We start from the raw sequence: 19,123 nt of genomic DNA, 5'->3' as shown, positions 1-19,123 counted from the left end.
TCATAAAATGTAGCAAAGACAAATTAGCGCCCCGAGCCGATAGTGACGTACATATTTTCCTACAATAACCGAAGCATTCGTCTTTGTATTATAAACCGTTAAACTACGAGGGGTGTTCCAGAAGTTCGTGGATTTTCGCTATAACTTATTAGTTTGCTGGTAAAAGTCAATGAAATTAACATATTATACAAACCAATTATCACGGACTTTATATATAAGCTAAAAATGCATGAATTCCATAAAGCGCGTTTGAAACGCGTTGCCATAGAGACCTCAGTAACGACATGCGGCGCACGCGTGTATTTTATTATAAGTATGAGCGTTACGCGAATTTAAATTTGGTTTAAATGTGGTTGATAAACAGAATTTTCGGCAAATTTCACGTTACAGTGCCTAAGTCCTCCTTATAGCCCGGATTTGGCCCCTATGGACTTCCGCGTCTTCCCGGATGTTAAATCACAGTTGCGCGGTATTCGCTTTGCAAGTAAACAGGAACTTGCAGCAAAGCGAATCGTGTCGTCTTTTGACGCTGACTGGTATAGAGACATTTTTGGCAAGTGGATTTCCCGACACATAAAGTGCATTCGCGTTGGAGGTGATTATGTAGAAAAGATTTGACAGTTGTTAACTTCATAACGTCATTGACGTTGAACAGAAACGTTACACGTGCGTCGGTGTGCGCATTGTGCACATGTTTAAATCTCTGATATATATATTTATTGTTTTATGTATTTCCATGATATTTGGAGAGTAGATTTGGAAAGGACGAAATATTCTTAACATGCTATTTGTTTGTCCATTTATGTTACCAAATGAAAGTTATAGCGAAAATCCACGAACTTCTGGAACACCCATCGTAAGTTTAGATGCACATCGTACATGTATGGTATACATGCTGGCGAATTCGGCTGTACAGCCGTTTTCAATTTCAGAATTAAATATCTGGCTTATTTCGCATTTTTTGACACATGTTCTTCTTAACTTTTATTTTAATTTATATTGAAATATATATATATATATAAGTTTTTTACACAGTTTATATAAATTCATAAATATTTAACAAAATCGTATATACCCGCTTTAAAAACCGCTCAGGCGATTCCACGTTTCGTTTTATATAACAGACGCCGTTACCTCCGGTTCGGTTTCAAGTCTATTCTCCGTTCACAAGGCTTGAAACGACAACGCTTCCTTCAAAAGACATTTTTCGACCCGTGGTGGCAATATAAAACAATAAAATAGTTGTGTTAAATCGGATATAGAACAATGATTAGACAATACTTCAAATTAATGCAAACATAAAATATCTAAGAATAAAGCTTTGTCTAAAAATTCACGATAACTCAATATTAAAATTTACAAAACACAATTTTGAGAAGTATACCATCACGTGGTCGGTCTTTCTTAATACTAAAAAAAATACAACAACAACACAAAAACACATATACAATATCTTTTCCCAGAATTTATAATGCTTTTTATGTTATACATATACATTTCACTAAATCTCTAAAGTAATACAACTGCTCATAATTATACAAGTTCTCCATTTAAATTTATGAAACCACGTGGTCGGTGTAACCCAATTCTAAAATGCAAAATATTTAGTATCTTTCCAAATATATACTGCATGTCATATTCTAAATGTAAATACACCTAACAAGATACAATTGTCTATAATTAAATAAGTTCTTCTTTGAAAGGAAAGAGTTAAAGCATAATTTATGAAACCACGTGGTTTAAAATGTAAACTTGTAAACCATAGCGCGACCTACCCTGTGATGCGAGGAGCCAATCTCTTGCACGACGGTTACATTACATTCACCTCTGTGTTGGGCTCAGAACGGACTATTGTTATGAAAGCGTCTCATTCATGTCATGATCATACCAAGCGTTCATCATTGAGGTTACAGTATACTAAACAATCTCTTGCACGACGGTTACATTGCATTCACTGCAATAAAGAAAACCATCTCATACCATGATATCTTATATCAGTCTTAATTCATTATTATTAAATTGATATGGTTTTTTGTTGTTAAGAAACCAACATACATACACACGTCGAAGCAATTCCTAACGTCACTCAATAAAACATTATGTTCAATTATTTACATATGTAAAGTGCGTGGAATGATTCCATCTGCGTAAATGGGCAATAAAATAGTTCCAAAGAGTTGCATTAAAACTCGCAAGTATTTGCACGATTTATCATACATTTAAAAGTCATATTTCTTAATTTAATGCATGCGATCTTAAATATCCAATCAAATAAACATTGAATGCGTTTGTTCGGTTTTAGCTTTTTTATAGACAAAATGGCGTGCTGGGCCTTTCGCAGAGTCGTATGGGTTACATTATCCTAAACGGAAGTGGAATTTGGGGGGTTACATGCAGTCGGTTTGCTACTAAGTACATATGATGCAGGTCCTGGTGCATAAGATTTTAAAAATGTATCTGAAATGAAGAGTTTAGGTGTCAGTTTAAAGGTACATGTGTAAGTCACAGGGCAAAAGGCCTGATTTGTGCATTTCTTTGTATGTTAGTGGTTGCCAGCCTCAATAGTAGGGCATGGTTTTTGCCTTCAAATGGCAGTGCCGGTAGCTGTCAAAACCGGTTCATATGTTCTAAGGTAATTATTTTGAGTTACACCGTATAGAATTTTTTCAAATGCAGTTTTTTTGTAAGCTTATGAAACCACCTTTCCAGTCATGTATAGTTATATATTGGCTTATCGCTCGGTCATGGTGAAATTTGAGATCAAAGATTGCGAACTCTATATATAACAAAGAAGGAAATTAATTGGGCATGTGTAACCTTTAAGTGAGAGCAAGGAACGACAACTCTGCCTGGAGATTGGCGAGGAGCTAGTAAAAGAACGACAATTTGCACGGGCAGTGGTTTTATACTTAGTGGACGAGTCTATGTGTTAGAGTAGACTGGGTAGGATGGGTTATAAAATTGGGGTTCGGGTTTCGGCGATCCCTTAGGAAAATAGCGTTTGCGTTGATTAAGACATTAACATTATTAATCTCGTGTTGTACAGTCTTGATTATCATAAAAAGTACGTGTACTGACTGAAAGCGATATTCATCTTTGTAGTTTTTTACGCATTGAGCGTTTTCTGATGAACGAAAAAAAGTAACAACAAACAACTATGTGCTTATGTACACATGTTTTATACAACCTGAGCCTTTCTGCCCTTTTCTGTAGCTTATTCAAATAAATGAACCAGTTTCAATCCTGAGATAATTACAATGAATGCACCTATTTAAATGGTTTGTCAAATGATGTCTTTATCAGGTCATGTATTGGACATTTGCGAACAATATACAAACGTCGATACATAAATAATCACACATAGGAAATATAGTTTGCTACAAACGTATAAATGTACATGTATTTTAACAAGTAAGTTATACTATTAAGTACATAAAGGAGTTGTAAGGGGCACATATGGATACACGATGAATATAAGAATACCAATCCTTAACCTTGTATTGCGTAGCGTAGTATTTAAATATATATTCATAATAGTTATATATGACATGAATTGTAGATATGGGATATTAAAAAGCTGTATCATAACGGGACCTTTTCACAGTTTGATAAAATGACACTTTGAAAAAATTGTTATATATTTAATAAAAGGTTATGTTTAAGCCAAGCGAAATGATGCATCGACTTTGATTACTAAAGTACTAGTTCATTAATGCGTTGGCGTTGCTTCCAAGAATACCCGAGTACAAATCCCGGTGATTGCAATATTTGTTATTCAACTTTTATTTCTTGCTTGTATAAATTAGATTATTAAATACATTATAGATTTGTTAGTAAACATATTTAATTGAATTTTGCAAAAGTATGAAAACCTGCAAAGTCCCTTTAAAGTAGGAAATTAACAGTAGTAGAGACAGCAAACTAGGAAAATGAATAAGTAATGCACACACATCGGTTATGGAAGGAAATGGAAAGATACATTTGACAATGAGACATTTACATTTTTTGTCAGAGAAAATGTCACCGCTCGTTCTGGTGAAACTGGGCTTCATGCATCTGCGCTATGTGTCCTCTGAGACTTGCCTATGGGGTCCGCTTTATGCATCTGCGCTAAATATCGTCTGAGACTTTCCTCTGGGGTCCGCTATATGCATCTGCGCTAAGTGTCGTCTGATGCTTGCCTTTGGGGTCCGCTTTATGCATCTGCGGTAAGTGTTGTCTGGGACTTGCCTATTGGGTCCGCTTTATGGATCTGCGCTAAGTGTCGTATGATACTTGCCTATGGGATCCGCTTCATGCATCTGCTTTAATTGTCTTCTGAGGCTTGCCTATGGGGTTTCATGCATCTGCGCTAAGTGTCGTCTGACACTCGCCAATGTGGTCCGCTTTATGGACTTTTTCAGTGATTCGAAGTCTCTTCAAAATGAAACTCTAGTTTAGGCGAAGTGTCGTTCCTGATTAGCCTGCTTCCTGCACAGGCTAATCGGAGAGGACACTTTACTCAAATGCATGACGTCAGGTTTTAAGGATGAATGAGTATGATATTAACGACTTTTATTACTTAGAGTACTACCAGAATCCGAACTAAATGAACATGTAATGAATGAACAAACTCGCATTTATAACATCCAAAAATATATTTCTTAGTCCCCTTACATATACTGATTGATTACGAACCCAATACAGATATTTCATAAAATTGTGCTTTTAACACTTCGTATGTTATACAACTAAGATACATAATTACTATGGTGTATGAGCAAAGGAGATATGTACCCTGCTGAAATTAAATGTCAACGATGCCTGCAATACAATTCCACAGAACACCGCTGCTTTCATCGAGGTATTGTATAAACATCAAAACATAATCCCACGATAAAACCTATTTAATTCAAGCTCAATTTCGGTTAATACCGGAAATAGCGAGCAAAGTTTGAGACCTTGTATTTTTCGCTCTCGATCCCCAACTCTTCGCATAGAGCCAACAGCTTTTCGCGACAGACGTCGACGTCGGTACCAGAGACGCCAAAGCTCCCGTATGGCGTCTCGTATTGCTCCAGCTTGATCTGGTCATTGAAAGTTTGGAAAATTACATCGCCGTTATCTTTAAGGCACTGAATGCGTTCCCGGAAGTGGTTGTCTTTCACAAGATGGCTGTGAAGTGACGGAAGTACCATTACGCCCATGAGGCGTTCGACGGGCTGGAACTTTGGCACGAAAGGTTTCATGTCGCAGGAAATCATGAATGCGCACATCGCGAGGTCGACACCGTGCAGGCGCCGGATCCACTTGCGGAGATAGACACCACCCATTCGGCCGTTTATCTCGATGAGTTTTGGTCCACGGGCCGTCATCTTCATTTCAACGTTGAAGACGCCGTCAGAGAGGCCTGCGGAAAAAGGAAAACTGCATAAAAATATGTTCGCATAATGTAAAAAAGGCGTAAACGACGCACATCTGGCATGACTTGTCATATCATACCATATTTTATTAAACGAGTTAAGGAATTTGTTAGTAAGCGAGCCATTGGCGAGCTTACTAACGAAATTCCTGGACGAGTTTAATAAAATATGGTATGATATGACAGTGAGTGTCAGATCTTTTTTATCACATGCTTTTAAATGAGAAAATTAAATAAATATTTGTAAACGCAAAAATCCCGAATGTTGTTTACATTTCGTGACGTCATTTGACGTTGCAACGTCATTTCAGCAAAATAACAAAATGCGATTGGTCAATAAACGAAAACTAAGCCAATAGAAACGCTTAAAAGTAACGTACACATGTGAAAGATATAGAGGATATTTGTTCATGTCAGTGTAAGATCGTTTGTTATTTCACGAATGATCATACAAAATAAATTTTCACGAGTGGCTGGGCCACTCGTGAAAATATTATTTTTCTTTGATCACGAGTGAAATAACAAACGATCTTACACTGACATGAACACATTTTCTGTTTCTTTTATGCCCCCTTTTCATAAAATAATTAACAGCTGTTTCCCTTTCTCTGAAAAGTTACCCTTTCTCGGAGTTTCTCCTGAGGCGTGCCTCAATACATTTCAAAACAAAAAATGACGTCATTAGTGTGACGAAATGACGTCATTATACCAGCGAAATTATCCAGTTAAACTCTTTTACAATGTCTAAATAAGCGGTGAAAAATACGTAAATAAAAATAAAATTTGTTGGATTCGGTAGAATATCGATTTAAATTCACTCGTGATCATAGAAAAAATATATATATATAATAGTATATATGATAATCTAAAAATAGAAAAAGGAGTTCCGAAAATGTGTTGTTTTCATCGGTGAAAATAACCATTTGTTCTTTTCACTGCTGTTCTTTCGCTGCAGAAATGTCATATTTTATAATTAAGTATAAAAGAAAAAAATATATATGTAATGGGTATATACCATGGGAAACATGGTATGGCATATGATAAATTATGGATACAAAATGAGTGCAGGTAAGCAAAAGAGAGTAACTTGCCTTCTCTTCATGGGAATCATTTGAGGCAAGATAGTTTAAAATTACCTGGGACAAGATCGGACTTACGGTCGCGAATTGTGACCGGCCCTTTATATATCGGACCGACAACAGGCGGGTTCAACGAAAATTGTACGTAAATTAAATATTTGTACAAGGCCATATCTTACGACCCATATGTAACGTTATCAGAAATTTGCTAGATTTTATTAAATCCCATTAATCAGGATGCCCCAATCTTAATAACCCTTTGATTTTTTTAATGGGCCTTGCTCTGTGAATAGGGGTTTAATGCATGTGCTTAGAATGTCGTTCCAGTTAGCCTTTGCAGTCCGCACAGGCTAATCACGGACAACACTTTCCGCTTATATATGATATTTTCGGTTTAAAGAAAGTCTCTTCTCAGCAAAAATCCGGTTTACAGTAGGCGTAAAGTGTCATCCCTGATTAGCCTGTGCGTACTACACAGGCTAATCTGGGACGACACTTTACGGATATGCATTAAACCCCCTTTTCACAGATCATGGCTCAAATAAACATCTGAATGAAACTTCCGTAAGTGAATAAATAAGGCAGCGTTGTTTGAAAACATACTGGGGTACACAATCAATTGTCGACCAGAGTAGTCCGGACTTGTTCTTGTTGCAATTTTTAAATAGAAGACATATAGAGTTATTTACATAAATTTTAAGAGCCCAGCAAGTCGCATTTTAGAGGCGAATGGCTAGGGTTGGAATTCGTGCTTAATCATAACTCTGACCTATATTGACCAGATGCTTTGTATGATATGTTGGAACGCTAGAAATCCGATTTACAGCTATTGTGAAAGACGCATTAATTGAGCGTTGCTTCAGGACAACGGGACTCAATGGACGTGCGTTATGTTTCATATAATATTAACCGTAGTAGTCCGTAGTTAGGGACAACACTTTCGCTTTTACGGTATTTTTTGTTAAAAGGAAGTATCTTCATTATAAATCAAAGTACTGACAGTACTGGTGTGACGATTCTTTTGAAGAGGATGGATATAAAAGCATCAATTTAAGTTTATCTATATCACCACAATTGTGTATGTGGGTACGAAAAAAATGTGGGTACGTAAAAAATTGGTTACAAAATAATTTGGGTACGAAACATTTTGGGACGAAAAAACAATTTGGGGTACGGGGAAGTAATACACGTGGGGAAACTTGACCCATTCAGCGAAACTGGGAGGCGGGTTACATTCTCGATCAAATCTAACAAGAAATATCTTTAAAAAGATAATCGGCGTGTATTTTTCTGTACCACTTTTCGTAAAAACTTTCTATTACAATAAATTGTTTGTGGGTTATTAAAATTACGTTTCAGCAGATATATACAAAACATGACATGATCGTTAATAACACATGTACATCATACCCTACCTTTATTTCGTTGTTTACGTTCTTAATTTAATAATGTTATATGTACTGACGTGATTTCACATGCCCATGGGCATGGATATATGCTTTCTTTCCTGTTGAATAGTGTTTGTTAATTTAAGTTCAATACGCATAGGCATGTTTGTTCATTAAGTACGGCAATACTTTCATGAGTATTCTCGAAAGTAGATATGATCACATAGCCGGACCAGGTGAGCTCAATCGTAAGAGCACTTGACTACCCGATATCGCACAGGAACATATGGACAAGTTAACTTACCAAAACGATATGAACTTATACATGTATATGCTGAAATCTAATAAACGAACGAATTATCAAACATGGTATGTACACTTAGGTGGTTGTGTCATTTCTGTTAGAATATCGTAATAAGTATGTAAATTTAAAATGATTGTGTCCGCACGTGAGTTTGTTTCATTTATTAAGTCTACCTGCGCCCTGGCTGCACCCACTGTGTGTATTTGTGTATTTCCAAGGTTTTGAGTTACCTCCACGCCTGAGGCTGCATAATGTTGGGATCCGGAGTGTGTCCAGCACTCCTACCTAATAAGCTTAGACTGACAACAGTTGGGACGGATTTTAAATGATAGCTGCAATTTCCAGCCATTTATTTTTTTTCTGAAATACTTTTTAATTTTTAGTATGGTCTTGTGCTGCGGGTGAGAGGATTATCCGGAGAAAACCCCACCTGTCCGGTATGGTGACCACAAAACAAAACAAAAAAACACTGCGCCGGGAGCGGAAATCGAACCGGTGTCGTAGAGGTGAAAAAGCGTACGTGCTGACCACTGCGCTAGCAGGATGGACATACGCAAAAAAAATGTTGTTTTATCTATATAGATCATAGCAGTGCAGCTTTAACAATAGGCAGATTCGAAATTGTTCGTATTCTTTAGATTTGTGATCGCGTAAAAAAATTAATTTTACATGTTTTCATTCGCAATTTATTTACAAAATCGAGAACACAATTGAGAAAATATATAGTTGTTTCATTGGTCCATAAAGATAAAATCGATTTAAAATAACCAATCTAAAATTAACGTTTTGATACACTTATACAATCTGTTTCCCCATTATATGCTGTTCTATTAATATTTACCTTTATCAATGATTATCAGCGAGGTATGCCGATTAGAAAAATCGAGCTATCTCAATCGGACTTGCTCGGTCTTTTACATAGGTTGTCATTGTGAAGAATTTGTTCATGGTATGATAACTTAGACGAGCTGCTTCGCAGCATCGTCAAAAATGGGTGTATTCGGACGGTATCGACCCTGATGTGTCTAATTCGCATTTATAACAGAACATAACGTTTATTCATATAACTTGAACTATCCCAGTTCATAGCTATATATACAAAACTTACAATATAATTCGCCCTAGGGTGCAAAAACGTACCTAGTGTCATTTTAATTCAATGACATATGGTACCTTTTTGCACCAATTGGGAGATATAAGAAGCAAGCATAAGCCGGATTAGCCAAACGTGGCCAAATTAATGTGAGTAAGCCTGCTTTTGCCGAAACTTACCGATGTCAACGCAGCACTTATAGGCGGCCACAATAAGCTGTGCCTGGCGATCCGGCGGCAGCACGGACGGCATAGTGGCAGCAGTTTCTAAAACAAAGAGGGAACTGGATTGAAGGAAGCGCAGAAAAGATCTCATTTGAAACTCAACATTTACTTTTGTTCAGACAACGTTTTACCATTCAAATACCGGCCGATGATTTGAGGTCGGCTCATAGAAGACATAGAATCCAAACCCCCATGGTTTATGATATTTATATTGTATCACATGTAAATTGTTTCACGCCTTTATCTATATTTTCCTAAAATAAAAACCGACAAACTATACCCAAATGTTCGAACAAAGATACGTGCTCTATTCTATTTAAATTCTAAACACTTAATCGAGTTGAAAAGTGCATCCAAGATATCATCTCGTGGATGAATACAAATATGCTCAAACTTAACACCGACAAAACCGAGGTCATAGTATTTTCAAGTCAAAACAACGCCAAGTACGTAGATGGGTTAACTGTTAAAGTAGGTGACTCGACAATTAAACCATCGCAATACGTTCGAAATCTCGGTGCTTGGTTTGATTCAAGAATGAACATGGAACACAATATTAAAGGGGCCTTTTCACAGATTTTGGCATTTTTTTAACTTATTAATTAAATGCTTTATATTGATAAATGTAAACATTGGATCGTACAAGCTTCAGTAAAAAATCAAGAATAAAATTAAAGAAATTAAAAGAACATCGCCCGGAGCAGGTTTCGAACCAGTGACCCCTGGAGTCCTGCCAGAGTCCTGAAGTAAAAACGCTTTAGCCTACTGAGCTTTTCCGCCGAGTACACATAGTTAACGTATTTTATACCTTATATAAGCAATCTTCGTAGTTTCACAAAATTTAACGACAAAAACAGAACTCTCCAAATTATTCAATCGTTTCGCGTTGCAACGCTTTATAATTTTTAGGTTTTAAAATCGTCAAAAGATGCATATAATGGCTATATTAGACCATGGTAAATGTTCAGTATTACTGTTTCCTCACAAATATCATAACTAAAACGAAAATTTGCGAATCTGAAACAACTTTTTTCAATTTTGTCAATTTACCAAAGCGTGAAAAGATCCCTTTAATGCTATAAGTAAATCATGTTTCCGTCAGAATAGGCAAATAGGTCACATCAGGCAATATCTTACACCAAATGCCACAAACTTCTTGGTAAATTCACTTGTCATATCTCAGCTAGACAATTGCAATGCACTGCTGCATGGGACACAAAATTCAGCTATCAAGAATCTACAAAATGTTCAAAACACTGCTGCGCGTGTTATCACAAGAACATCCCGCTATAGTCATATAACATCGATCCTAAAAGGATTACACTGGCTCAGAGTAGAAAAAAAAAGTCACTTCAAAATAATTACCAATTCGTTCAAAGCCTTAAATGGACAATCGCCTGTATATCTGAAAACCTTCTTGAAGTCTGCGACCCAAGGCGAAACTTAAGATCAAATAACGAAGCGACTTCATTAGTTAATCCAACGAAGATTCAATACGTATCATACGGAGAGCGAAGTTTCATGTACGCTTCTCCCAAACTCTGGAACTCACTTCCATCAAACATTTGAGGTTATTCAACACTGAATTCCTTCAAAAAGGCACTGAAAACTCATCTCTTCCTCCAATCTTATGCAACATAACAGTGGTTTATTCAATTCATTATATAAAATCTCAATCAGCATGAACTGGAAATAACCCTTTTAAGCATAATTATCCCTTTGTTTTTTTTTGGACTCGTGGTAATGGTGTCCTGACGTTATCCTTGTCTTAATCAGCATGAACTGGAATTAACCCTTTTAAAGGAAGCATAATTATTCCTTTGGGGGGGGGGGTGGACTCGTGGTAATGGTATCCTGACGTTACCAGTGTCTCTGTTCTGTTTTGTCTTGCTGATCTTTCTAATCTAAGGTTACTGTGCATGTTTTTTGTTTTTAGACGTAGTACTTATATTTTAAGTTTTAGATTTTATTGTTTCATTAATTGTCTTATAGCTATACACGTAGAGTAGTTTTTATAGTGTCTTGTTGATCGTTCTAATCTATGGTTACTGTGCATGTTTTTACGTAGTACTTACAGTATAAGTATAATAGAGTAGTTCTATATTATAATTGAGTAGTTTTTGATCGATTTCTATTGAAACAGTATTGCAAAATGTATTCGTATCTGCGATACGTCAAATGCTCTTATGTAAAGCGCCTTTGAACGTGCAATCTTGCATGAAAAGGGCTCTACGCTGAATGGACGATAATTCTTATTGTAAAGTTTAGTATACTGTAACCGTAATCGATTTTTACAATTTCAGAAAACCTTTTCTTTTCCAAACACCATCTCAATCTCCACGCAGAGTTGTCGTTCCTTGCTCTCACATACAACTCTGCGAAAGGCTCAGCACGCCATTTTGTCTATAAAATAGCTAAAACCGAACAAAAGCATTCAATGTATATTTGATTGGATATTTAAGATCGCATGCATTAAATTAAGAAATATGACTTTTAAATGTACGATAAATCGTGCAAATACTTGCGAGTTTTAATGCAACTCTTTGGAACTATTTTATTGCCCATTTACGCAGATGGAATCATTCCACGCACTTTACACATGTAAATAATTGAACATAATGTTTATTGAGTGACGTTAGGAATTGCTTCGACGTGTGTATGTATGTTGGTTTCTTAACAACAAAAAAACATATCAATTTTATAATAATGAATTAAGACTGATACAAGATATCATGGTATGAGATGGTTTTCTTTAATGCAGTGAATGCAATGTAACCGTCGTGCAAGAGATTGTTTAGTATACTGTAATCTCAATGATGAACGCTTGGTATGATCATGACATGAATGAGACGCTTTCATAACAATAGTCCGTTCTGAGCCCAACACAGAGGTGAATGTAATGTAACCGTCGTGCAAGAGATTGACACCATCTTACATGTAAATAAGGCTGCACACCACACTTTTTAGCCACCAATGCGAAATAAAGAGAACATTGCTCGAGTAAGCACCATTTTGAGTGTCTAAATAATAATGAATGTCAGGTTTGAGGTGTGGTGATTTTTCTTGGATGTTTATTAGTTACCAAAACATTGGTATTGTAACTATAGCTGCATACAGGAAGTAGAATTAATGCAATTCGAAAACAGGTGTACTGCTGGCTCCGGTCAGTATTTCTGTTGGAAATTTAAAAGGGCGTACGGACATTAAACAATTACAAAAAATCTAATCCTTTGACCCCCATTTTTTTCCATTGCTGTTTAGTACTTGGTAAGTTATCAATGTAAAAACATGGTTTCCAGGCACCTTGCTTCTGCAGGAAAGTGGCAGTTTGTTGTTGAAACTGGCTTAAAAAGGCTCGGACACACACAGAATTCTGATGTTTTGATTTAAAATAATCAATACTAAACATTTTGCCCCAACTCATTTGATTTGAATGTTACTGATTTTTCAGAAGACACACCCTCAACCACTCTGGAAATGTGCTTGTTTTATTTTCAGGTTTGCGAGGTGACCGGTTTCCAGACATTGTTTCGCTCCTGCTTATGTACGAGATTGCCGAGACTAAAAAAACTGTAGTGTGTCATCTGAAGCGTTTGCGGTCAGAAGTTCAGCATCACCAACAGAAACAGTGAAAACAAATAATACCATGGATTACTCGAAACCTGCGATTACTCGAGCATCGAGGTCAGCTACCTCGAGTTATGGCAGTTTTACTGTATATAAATCTGGTATAATAAGTAATAACATACGCGCATGTGCGTCAAGTGTCGTACCTGATAAGCGTCTATCCACACAGATTAATCTGGAACGACGCTTTCCGCTTTTATTTCATTTTTAGCTCTACTGGCCGAAGGCCTGAAGAGCTAATGTCATGTCGTGGTTTCCGTCGTCCGTCCGTGTGTGCGTGCGTGCGTTAGACTTTTTATTGTTTAGGCGATAAAGTCCACAGTTTTCATCCGATTCTTTTCAAACTTGTTCAGTGTCTTTATATTAATGAGGACTCGAACCCTATTGAAAATGGGTTTCATTAGAGTAAAATGTCTAGAATTATATCCACTTGAATTTGAGAAAATTGTGAAATAAGGCTTGTTTACGCAATGAAGTCCACAGTTTTCATCCAATCATTTCAAAACTTGCAGTGTCTTTATCTGAACGATGAGTCAAACCCTATTGAAAATGAGCAATAACGGAGTTATAAGTCCAGAAATATCTCCCCTTGAATTTGAGAAAAAAATGAAAATTCAGTTATTTTATGTGATAAAGTCCATAATTTTCATCCAATTCTTGGCAAACAACTTGCACAGTGTCTTTGTATCAATGAGGACTCAAACTCTTTAAAAAAAGCAATATCGAAACAATAAGTCCAGAATGACTTCACCTTGAATATGAGAAAATTTTGAAATCCGGCTTGTTTACGCAATAAATTCCACAGTTTGCATCCATTTATTTCCAAATTTGCATAGTATATTTATATCAATGAGGACTTGAACCCTATTGAATATGAGCAGTATCGGAGAAATAAGTACACAGTAATCTCCCCTTGAATTTGAGAAAATTCTCCTTGTTTGCGAAATTAAGTACACAGTTTCCATCTTATTTTTTCCAAACTTGCACAGTGTTTATAGCAGTAGAGCGATTTAGGCTCATTGGCCTCTTGTTCTGTTAAATCTTAGCAAAAATCCAGTTTATGTGGAAAGTGTAGTTTCTAATAAATGTTTACGGTTGGCATATGCTTATCTGGGACAACACTCTACGCACGTGCATCAAACCCTATTTTTGCCAGATAAAAAATGCTCATATGAAGTTTTACCTGGTACTCTTATAATGCAATATCAACCATATTTCTACACATAGAAGCTGACACTTGCACTTGTCCCGATCACTTTACGGCGTTGGAGATGTATCAATTAACGCCTCAAACATTGCATTCTGGATACCGACTTCCAATCTAAATAAACTTCATTGACACCGTTTATCCATTTAGGTTTTTATGCTGACGAAAATAAACGAAACTCGTTGAAAAATAATATTAACCTCGACATTCAGTTTGTCGAGAAAAATGGCGCAAAACCTCTCAGATTTATTAATTTCATTATATCTTCATTAATCCGTAAATCCGAATTGAAGTTAAAGCATAGTGGGTATACAATATTAAAACAAACATCACCCTTAAAACCAAAAAGTCCTTCTGACGTACTCAAACCCAAACCCGAATTTCCTAACTTACCGGTACTAACCGGTAATTAGCAAATATTGTAAAAACATATTATTTGTATGCATCATTCTGTTCATCTAACTTAGTATAACATGATGTTTGTATCGAATACAAAAGTGGAATAAATGTGTCTTGTTCTGATAAATCTGGGCTTAATGCTTGTGCGTAAAGTGTCGTCCCAGATTAGCCTGTGCAGTCCGCACAGGCTAATCAGGGACGACACTTTCCACTTTAATGGTATTTTTAGTTTCAAGGAAGTCCCTCCTAACCGAAAATCAAGTTTAGGCGGAAAGTATCGTCCCTGATTAGCCTGTGCGGACTGCACAGGCTAATCTGGGGCGACACTTTACGCACACGAATAAAGCCCAGTTTTCTCAGAACAAGACACAAATCTAAGGTAAAATGAAATTTGAAAAGGAATTCAATACTCAATACAAAATAAATAACCAATAGATACAACACTAAACTTAATCAAAAGGGACCAACCCGTAAATAAGGGGAAGTTAGTTGGTCCGTTGTCGGAAATGAACGCTCCAACGAGCTTGCGTTCATACATTACGACGTCTACGTCATGCTCTGAGCCCCCGTGGTACTCCATGACGAGTGTTTCAGTCCCATGCCCAAGGCCTACAAATTGTTGGTCCTCCTCCTTACGGAAGCAGTCGGTGGTGGCGCTGTGCTTCGTCCGGAGTTCCTCGGCGCTCACGACGAGCGTCGCTCCAATGGCGCTGTTTCCGTGTTCCAATTTCAGCATGAGTGGGTAGCTCACCCTGCAAAAACGCAACGAAAAAACACTCGCCATTTTAATGATCATATATATATATATATATATAATATATATATATAATATATATATATATATATATATATACATTGTCATTTCAAGAATCGTTTAATTTCCTTTCAACAACTGTTGGGACCGCTACTGCTTTGGCATAATTACCGCGTTTTCTACGAGCTCGGGACTTACTTGTTGCAGATGGCGTCGATGTCGGCGGGATCCCGGATGAGGTAGCTTGGTGAGGAATACTGGTATGTTTTCACCCAGTGAGCGACTGGCTCATCCTTCGTATACACTGTCGACTGCGTGCGACTTTTCTTCTTAGCATTCAGTGCTCCCTCAACGATGGAACCTTAAAGGGGCCTTTTCACAGATTTTGGCATTTTTTAACTTATTCATTAAATGCTTTATATCGATAAATATAAACATTGGATCGTAAAAGCTCCAGTAAAAAATCAAGAATAAAATTAAAAAAAGGAAAAGAACATTGCCCGGACCAGGTTTCGAACCAGTGATCCCTGGAGTCCTGCCAGAGTCCTGAAGTAAAATCGCTTTAGCCTACTGAGCTATTCCGCCGAGTACATATACTTGAAGTATTTTATACCTTATATAAGCAATCTTCGTAGTTTCACAAAATTTAACGACAAAAACAGAACTCTCCAAATTATTCAATCGTTTCGCGTTGCAACGCTTTATAATTTTTAGGTTTTAAAATCGTCAAAAGATGCATATAATGGCTATATTAGACCATGGTAAATGTTCAGTATTACTGTTTCCTCACAAATATCATAACTAAAACGAAAATTTGCGAATCTGAAACAACTTTTTTCAATTTTGTCAATTTACCAAAGCGTGAAAAGATCCCTTTAAGATAACACACAGACATAAAGGGAGACAGTTTATTCGGACTTATTCGCAATTTCATAATCTTTATATTCTTATATACACATCATTTTATGTCACGTAAATAGGTTTAACCCATTTATGCCTAGCGTATAGAAAAAAGCACTGGCAAACCGTGTAGACCCAGATGAGACGCCGCATGATGCGGCGTCTCTCCAGCGTCTGCGCTGTTTGCTTAAAGAATTTCTGTAAGAAATATTCTAAATATAGAAATATATATACTAGACATCCCTAATTTTGGAAAAAAATAAAATTGATCCAATTTAGAAGGAAGGGAGAGTCCACTAGGCATAGATTGATTAATAACATACCACTGCGTAACATAAAAAGGTCATTTAGGAATACAACTGTAAGTAAACACAATCGATTGCAAGAATACGTCAATTCGATCGCAGCGGTAATGATATTTTTAAAGATTATTAATTATAATCATATTTCTTATAACAAAAGCTTCTTAATATATTTAAATACATTTCAAATAACTGATTTGTCATTTGCAATTCATAACTTAGGAAATTATATACAAATGGTTTTATATAAAATTTACGGCTAATATATATTATTTTTAATCAGTGTAACAGCGGCATATAAATATAAAATGGCGTTCGTCATCTTCATCGAAGTAATTGCAACATAAACAAAACAGTTTCTGTTGTGTTATGTCATTCTGAGCGCATCTTCCAGTTTGGATTATCAAAGGGTGTGCAGAGACTCTTAATCTTACAACAAATAGACGCAGACTTCTAGGAAGCAAGATTAAATATTCTTGATATTCAAATGAGGTTTTAAAAACTTTATATATATCTCATACAGAAATGATACTCATTTAACTATGATACCACCTTTGTTTCATGTTATCATGAAGTCTATATTTGAATTCGCTAATAATATTTGTATCTTGCACAACGGTTGGATTTCTAATACGTCACCAAATTAAAAATTATTAAACATTGTATTGACATTTGGGGCCCAATTTGTATAACCTTTATTACAATCGTTAAAAAATGTTTGTAGGCAATTTGCGTTATAATATTACTATTCTTTAGAAACGTGAACCAATATTTTACAAACTGTTGTCATACAATGGGTATCTGCCTAATACACAAAAAACAGTTCGTGTATTTATTACAACCTAAAGAAATCGTTTGCGAAATTTTAAATGTTTGCGTTTAATATCATCTGACTATGTGAAACCCCAAACTTCTGAAACATAATTTAATATAGAACTCACAACGAACTCAAACAACTGTCAAAGTAGTTTTGATTTACGTTCAATGTAATTGCATTAAAACAATCATGTATGCATGGCTGTAATGGCCTTACCGACCGAGTGTCATTGGTTGGATGTAAAACTCCTTGCATAATTCAACACTGTGCCTAAATAGTTTAAGTTATCAACACTTCAATATCAGTACAAGTGTATGCCCATTTTCTTTTTTTCCTTTTTTCATCCCCTTGCCTGAGTCCAACCGCATACCCACAATAAGCTGAATATGAGAAACATGATTTCCGCACAGGCTAATCGTGGACGACACTTTCCGCCTAAATTAGATTTTTGATGAGAAAAGACTTCATTTAAACGAAATATGTCATAAAATCGGGAAGTGTCGTCCCTGATTAGCGTGTGCGAACTGCACAGGCTAATCTGGGACGACACTTTTCGCACAGATATTATGACCAGTTTTCTCAGAACGCGACTCATATTTGCATACACATCCTAAACTATTCCAAGCAATTTCACTTAATAACAGACTTAAACATTTTTAACCATAAAGATTGTCAATCCTTTGGTAAAATATACACCAATATAAAAATAACCAAAAGACAATAACAATGCAATTATGGTACCTCGAGTTGAAGTTCAATGTTCATACCTCAAATGGAATTCTCATTATGTCATAGACAAATAAACAAAGCCGTACGAAGAGCCAAAGAGAACACTGTCACAAAGATATATTTCTTGTGCGTGATTGTATTAATACTATATAGAGGATTATATATATATATAATGTTTGATTCGGTGGATTATCGATTTTAATCCTCCAGTGATCAAAGAAAATAAAAAATTTACGAGTGGCGCAGCCACGAGTGAAAACATATTTTTTTCTATGATCACGAGTGAATTAAAATCGATATTCCACCGAATCCAACAAATTTTATTTTATTTATTGCTTTTGCACAGTTTATATTATACATTGTGAAAGAGTTTAACCAAAGAATTTCGCTGGGGTAATGACGTTATTTCGTCACAAACAATAACGTCATTTCACAGTGTTTGAAACAGGAAATTATCAGTTTTAATTCACTGCTATTTCTCTATAACCACCGGAAAGCATGAATAGATTGTCTTATCTAGTTAAAGAGCAATTCTTGCGATCTTAATTTGTTCGTATGGCCATTGTAAGCCATCATACAACTGTTTGATTTATCGAGTTATACCCTTCACTTTCGTATAGCAAAGTGCGAACCAAAGTAACGTACATGACACTTGTCATTGTTTATATCCATACTTTTTTTCAAGTATAAACTTACTAGCAGTATTGATTCAATTAATACACATTGAACGAAAATGAATATGGTCAAAGTAGACGACAGGGATGTCGCAGATTCCGAAAAGACAATGACAGCGTTATAAATAAGTGACATAACATGGATGACTTAAATACATCGTTAAATCTAGGAACCTACAATTGCTGATATGTTATGGTAGAAAACAAAGTCGAAACAAAACTGTT

The 19,123-nt window shown here is 36.1% G+C and overlaps 1 protein-coding gene across 1 annotated transcript; it reads right to left on the bottom strand.

Moving 5' to 3' along the window:
* Nucleotides 1-3,239: 3,239 nt before the first annotated feature.
* On the bottom strand, nt 3,240-15,844 carry LOC127871405 (carnosine synthase 1-like). The gene is made up of 4 exons (XM_052414305.1): nt 15,675-15,844; nt 15,191-15,474; nt 9,445-9,531; nt 3,240-5,389 (listed from the first exon to the last, which is right to left on the bottom strand). The coding sequence occupies exons 2-4, from the start codon at nt 15,456-15,458 to the stop codon at nt 4,908-4,910; spliced, it is 837 nt and encodes a 278-aa protein (XP_052270265.1). The 5' UTR covers nt 15,459-15,474; nt 15,675-15,844; the 3' UTR covers nt 3,240-4,907.
* Between the last annotated feature and the right edge of the window lie 3,279 nt (nt 15,845-19,123).

This window comes from Dreissena polymorpha, chromosome 3 (assembly GCF_020536995.1).
Source record: "Dreissena polymorpha isolate Duluth1 chromosome 3, UMN_Dpol_1.0, whole genome shotgun sequence".
Lineage (NCBI taxonomy): Eukaryota > Metazoa > Mollusca > Bivalvia > Myida > Dreissenidae > Dreissena > Dreissena polymorpha.
Note: the sequence above shows the minus strand (reverse complement) of the source record. Positions and strands in the feature narration are given on the sequence as shown.

Excerpts from the sequence above, each read along its gene's own strand:
- LOC127871405 (XM_052414305.1), bottom strand. The coding sequence starts at position 15,458 with ATGCTGAAATTGGAACACGGAAACAGCGCCATTGGAGCGACGCTCGTC. Across the intron at positions 9,532-15,190 it reads TAACTTCCCCTTATTTACGG|AAACTGCTGCCACTATGCCG; the intron begins GTTGGTCCCTTT and ends TCTTTGTTTTAG. Across the intron at positions 5,390-9,444 it reads TAAGTGCTGCGTTGACATCG|GCCTCTCTGACGGCGTCTTC; the intron begins GTAAGTTTCGGC and ends CTTTTTCCGCAG.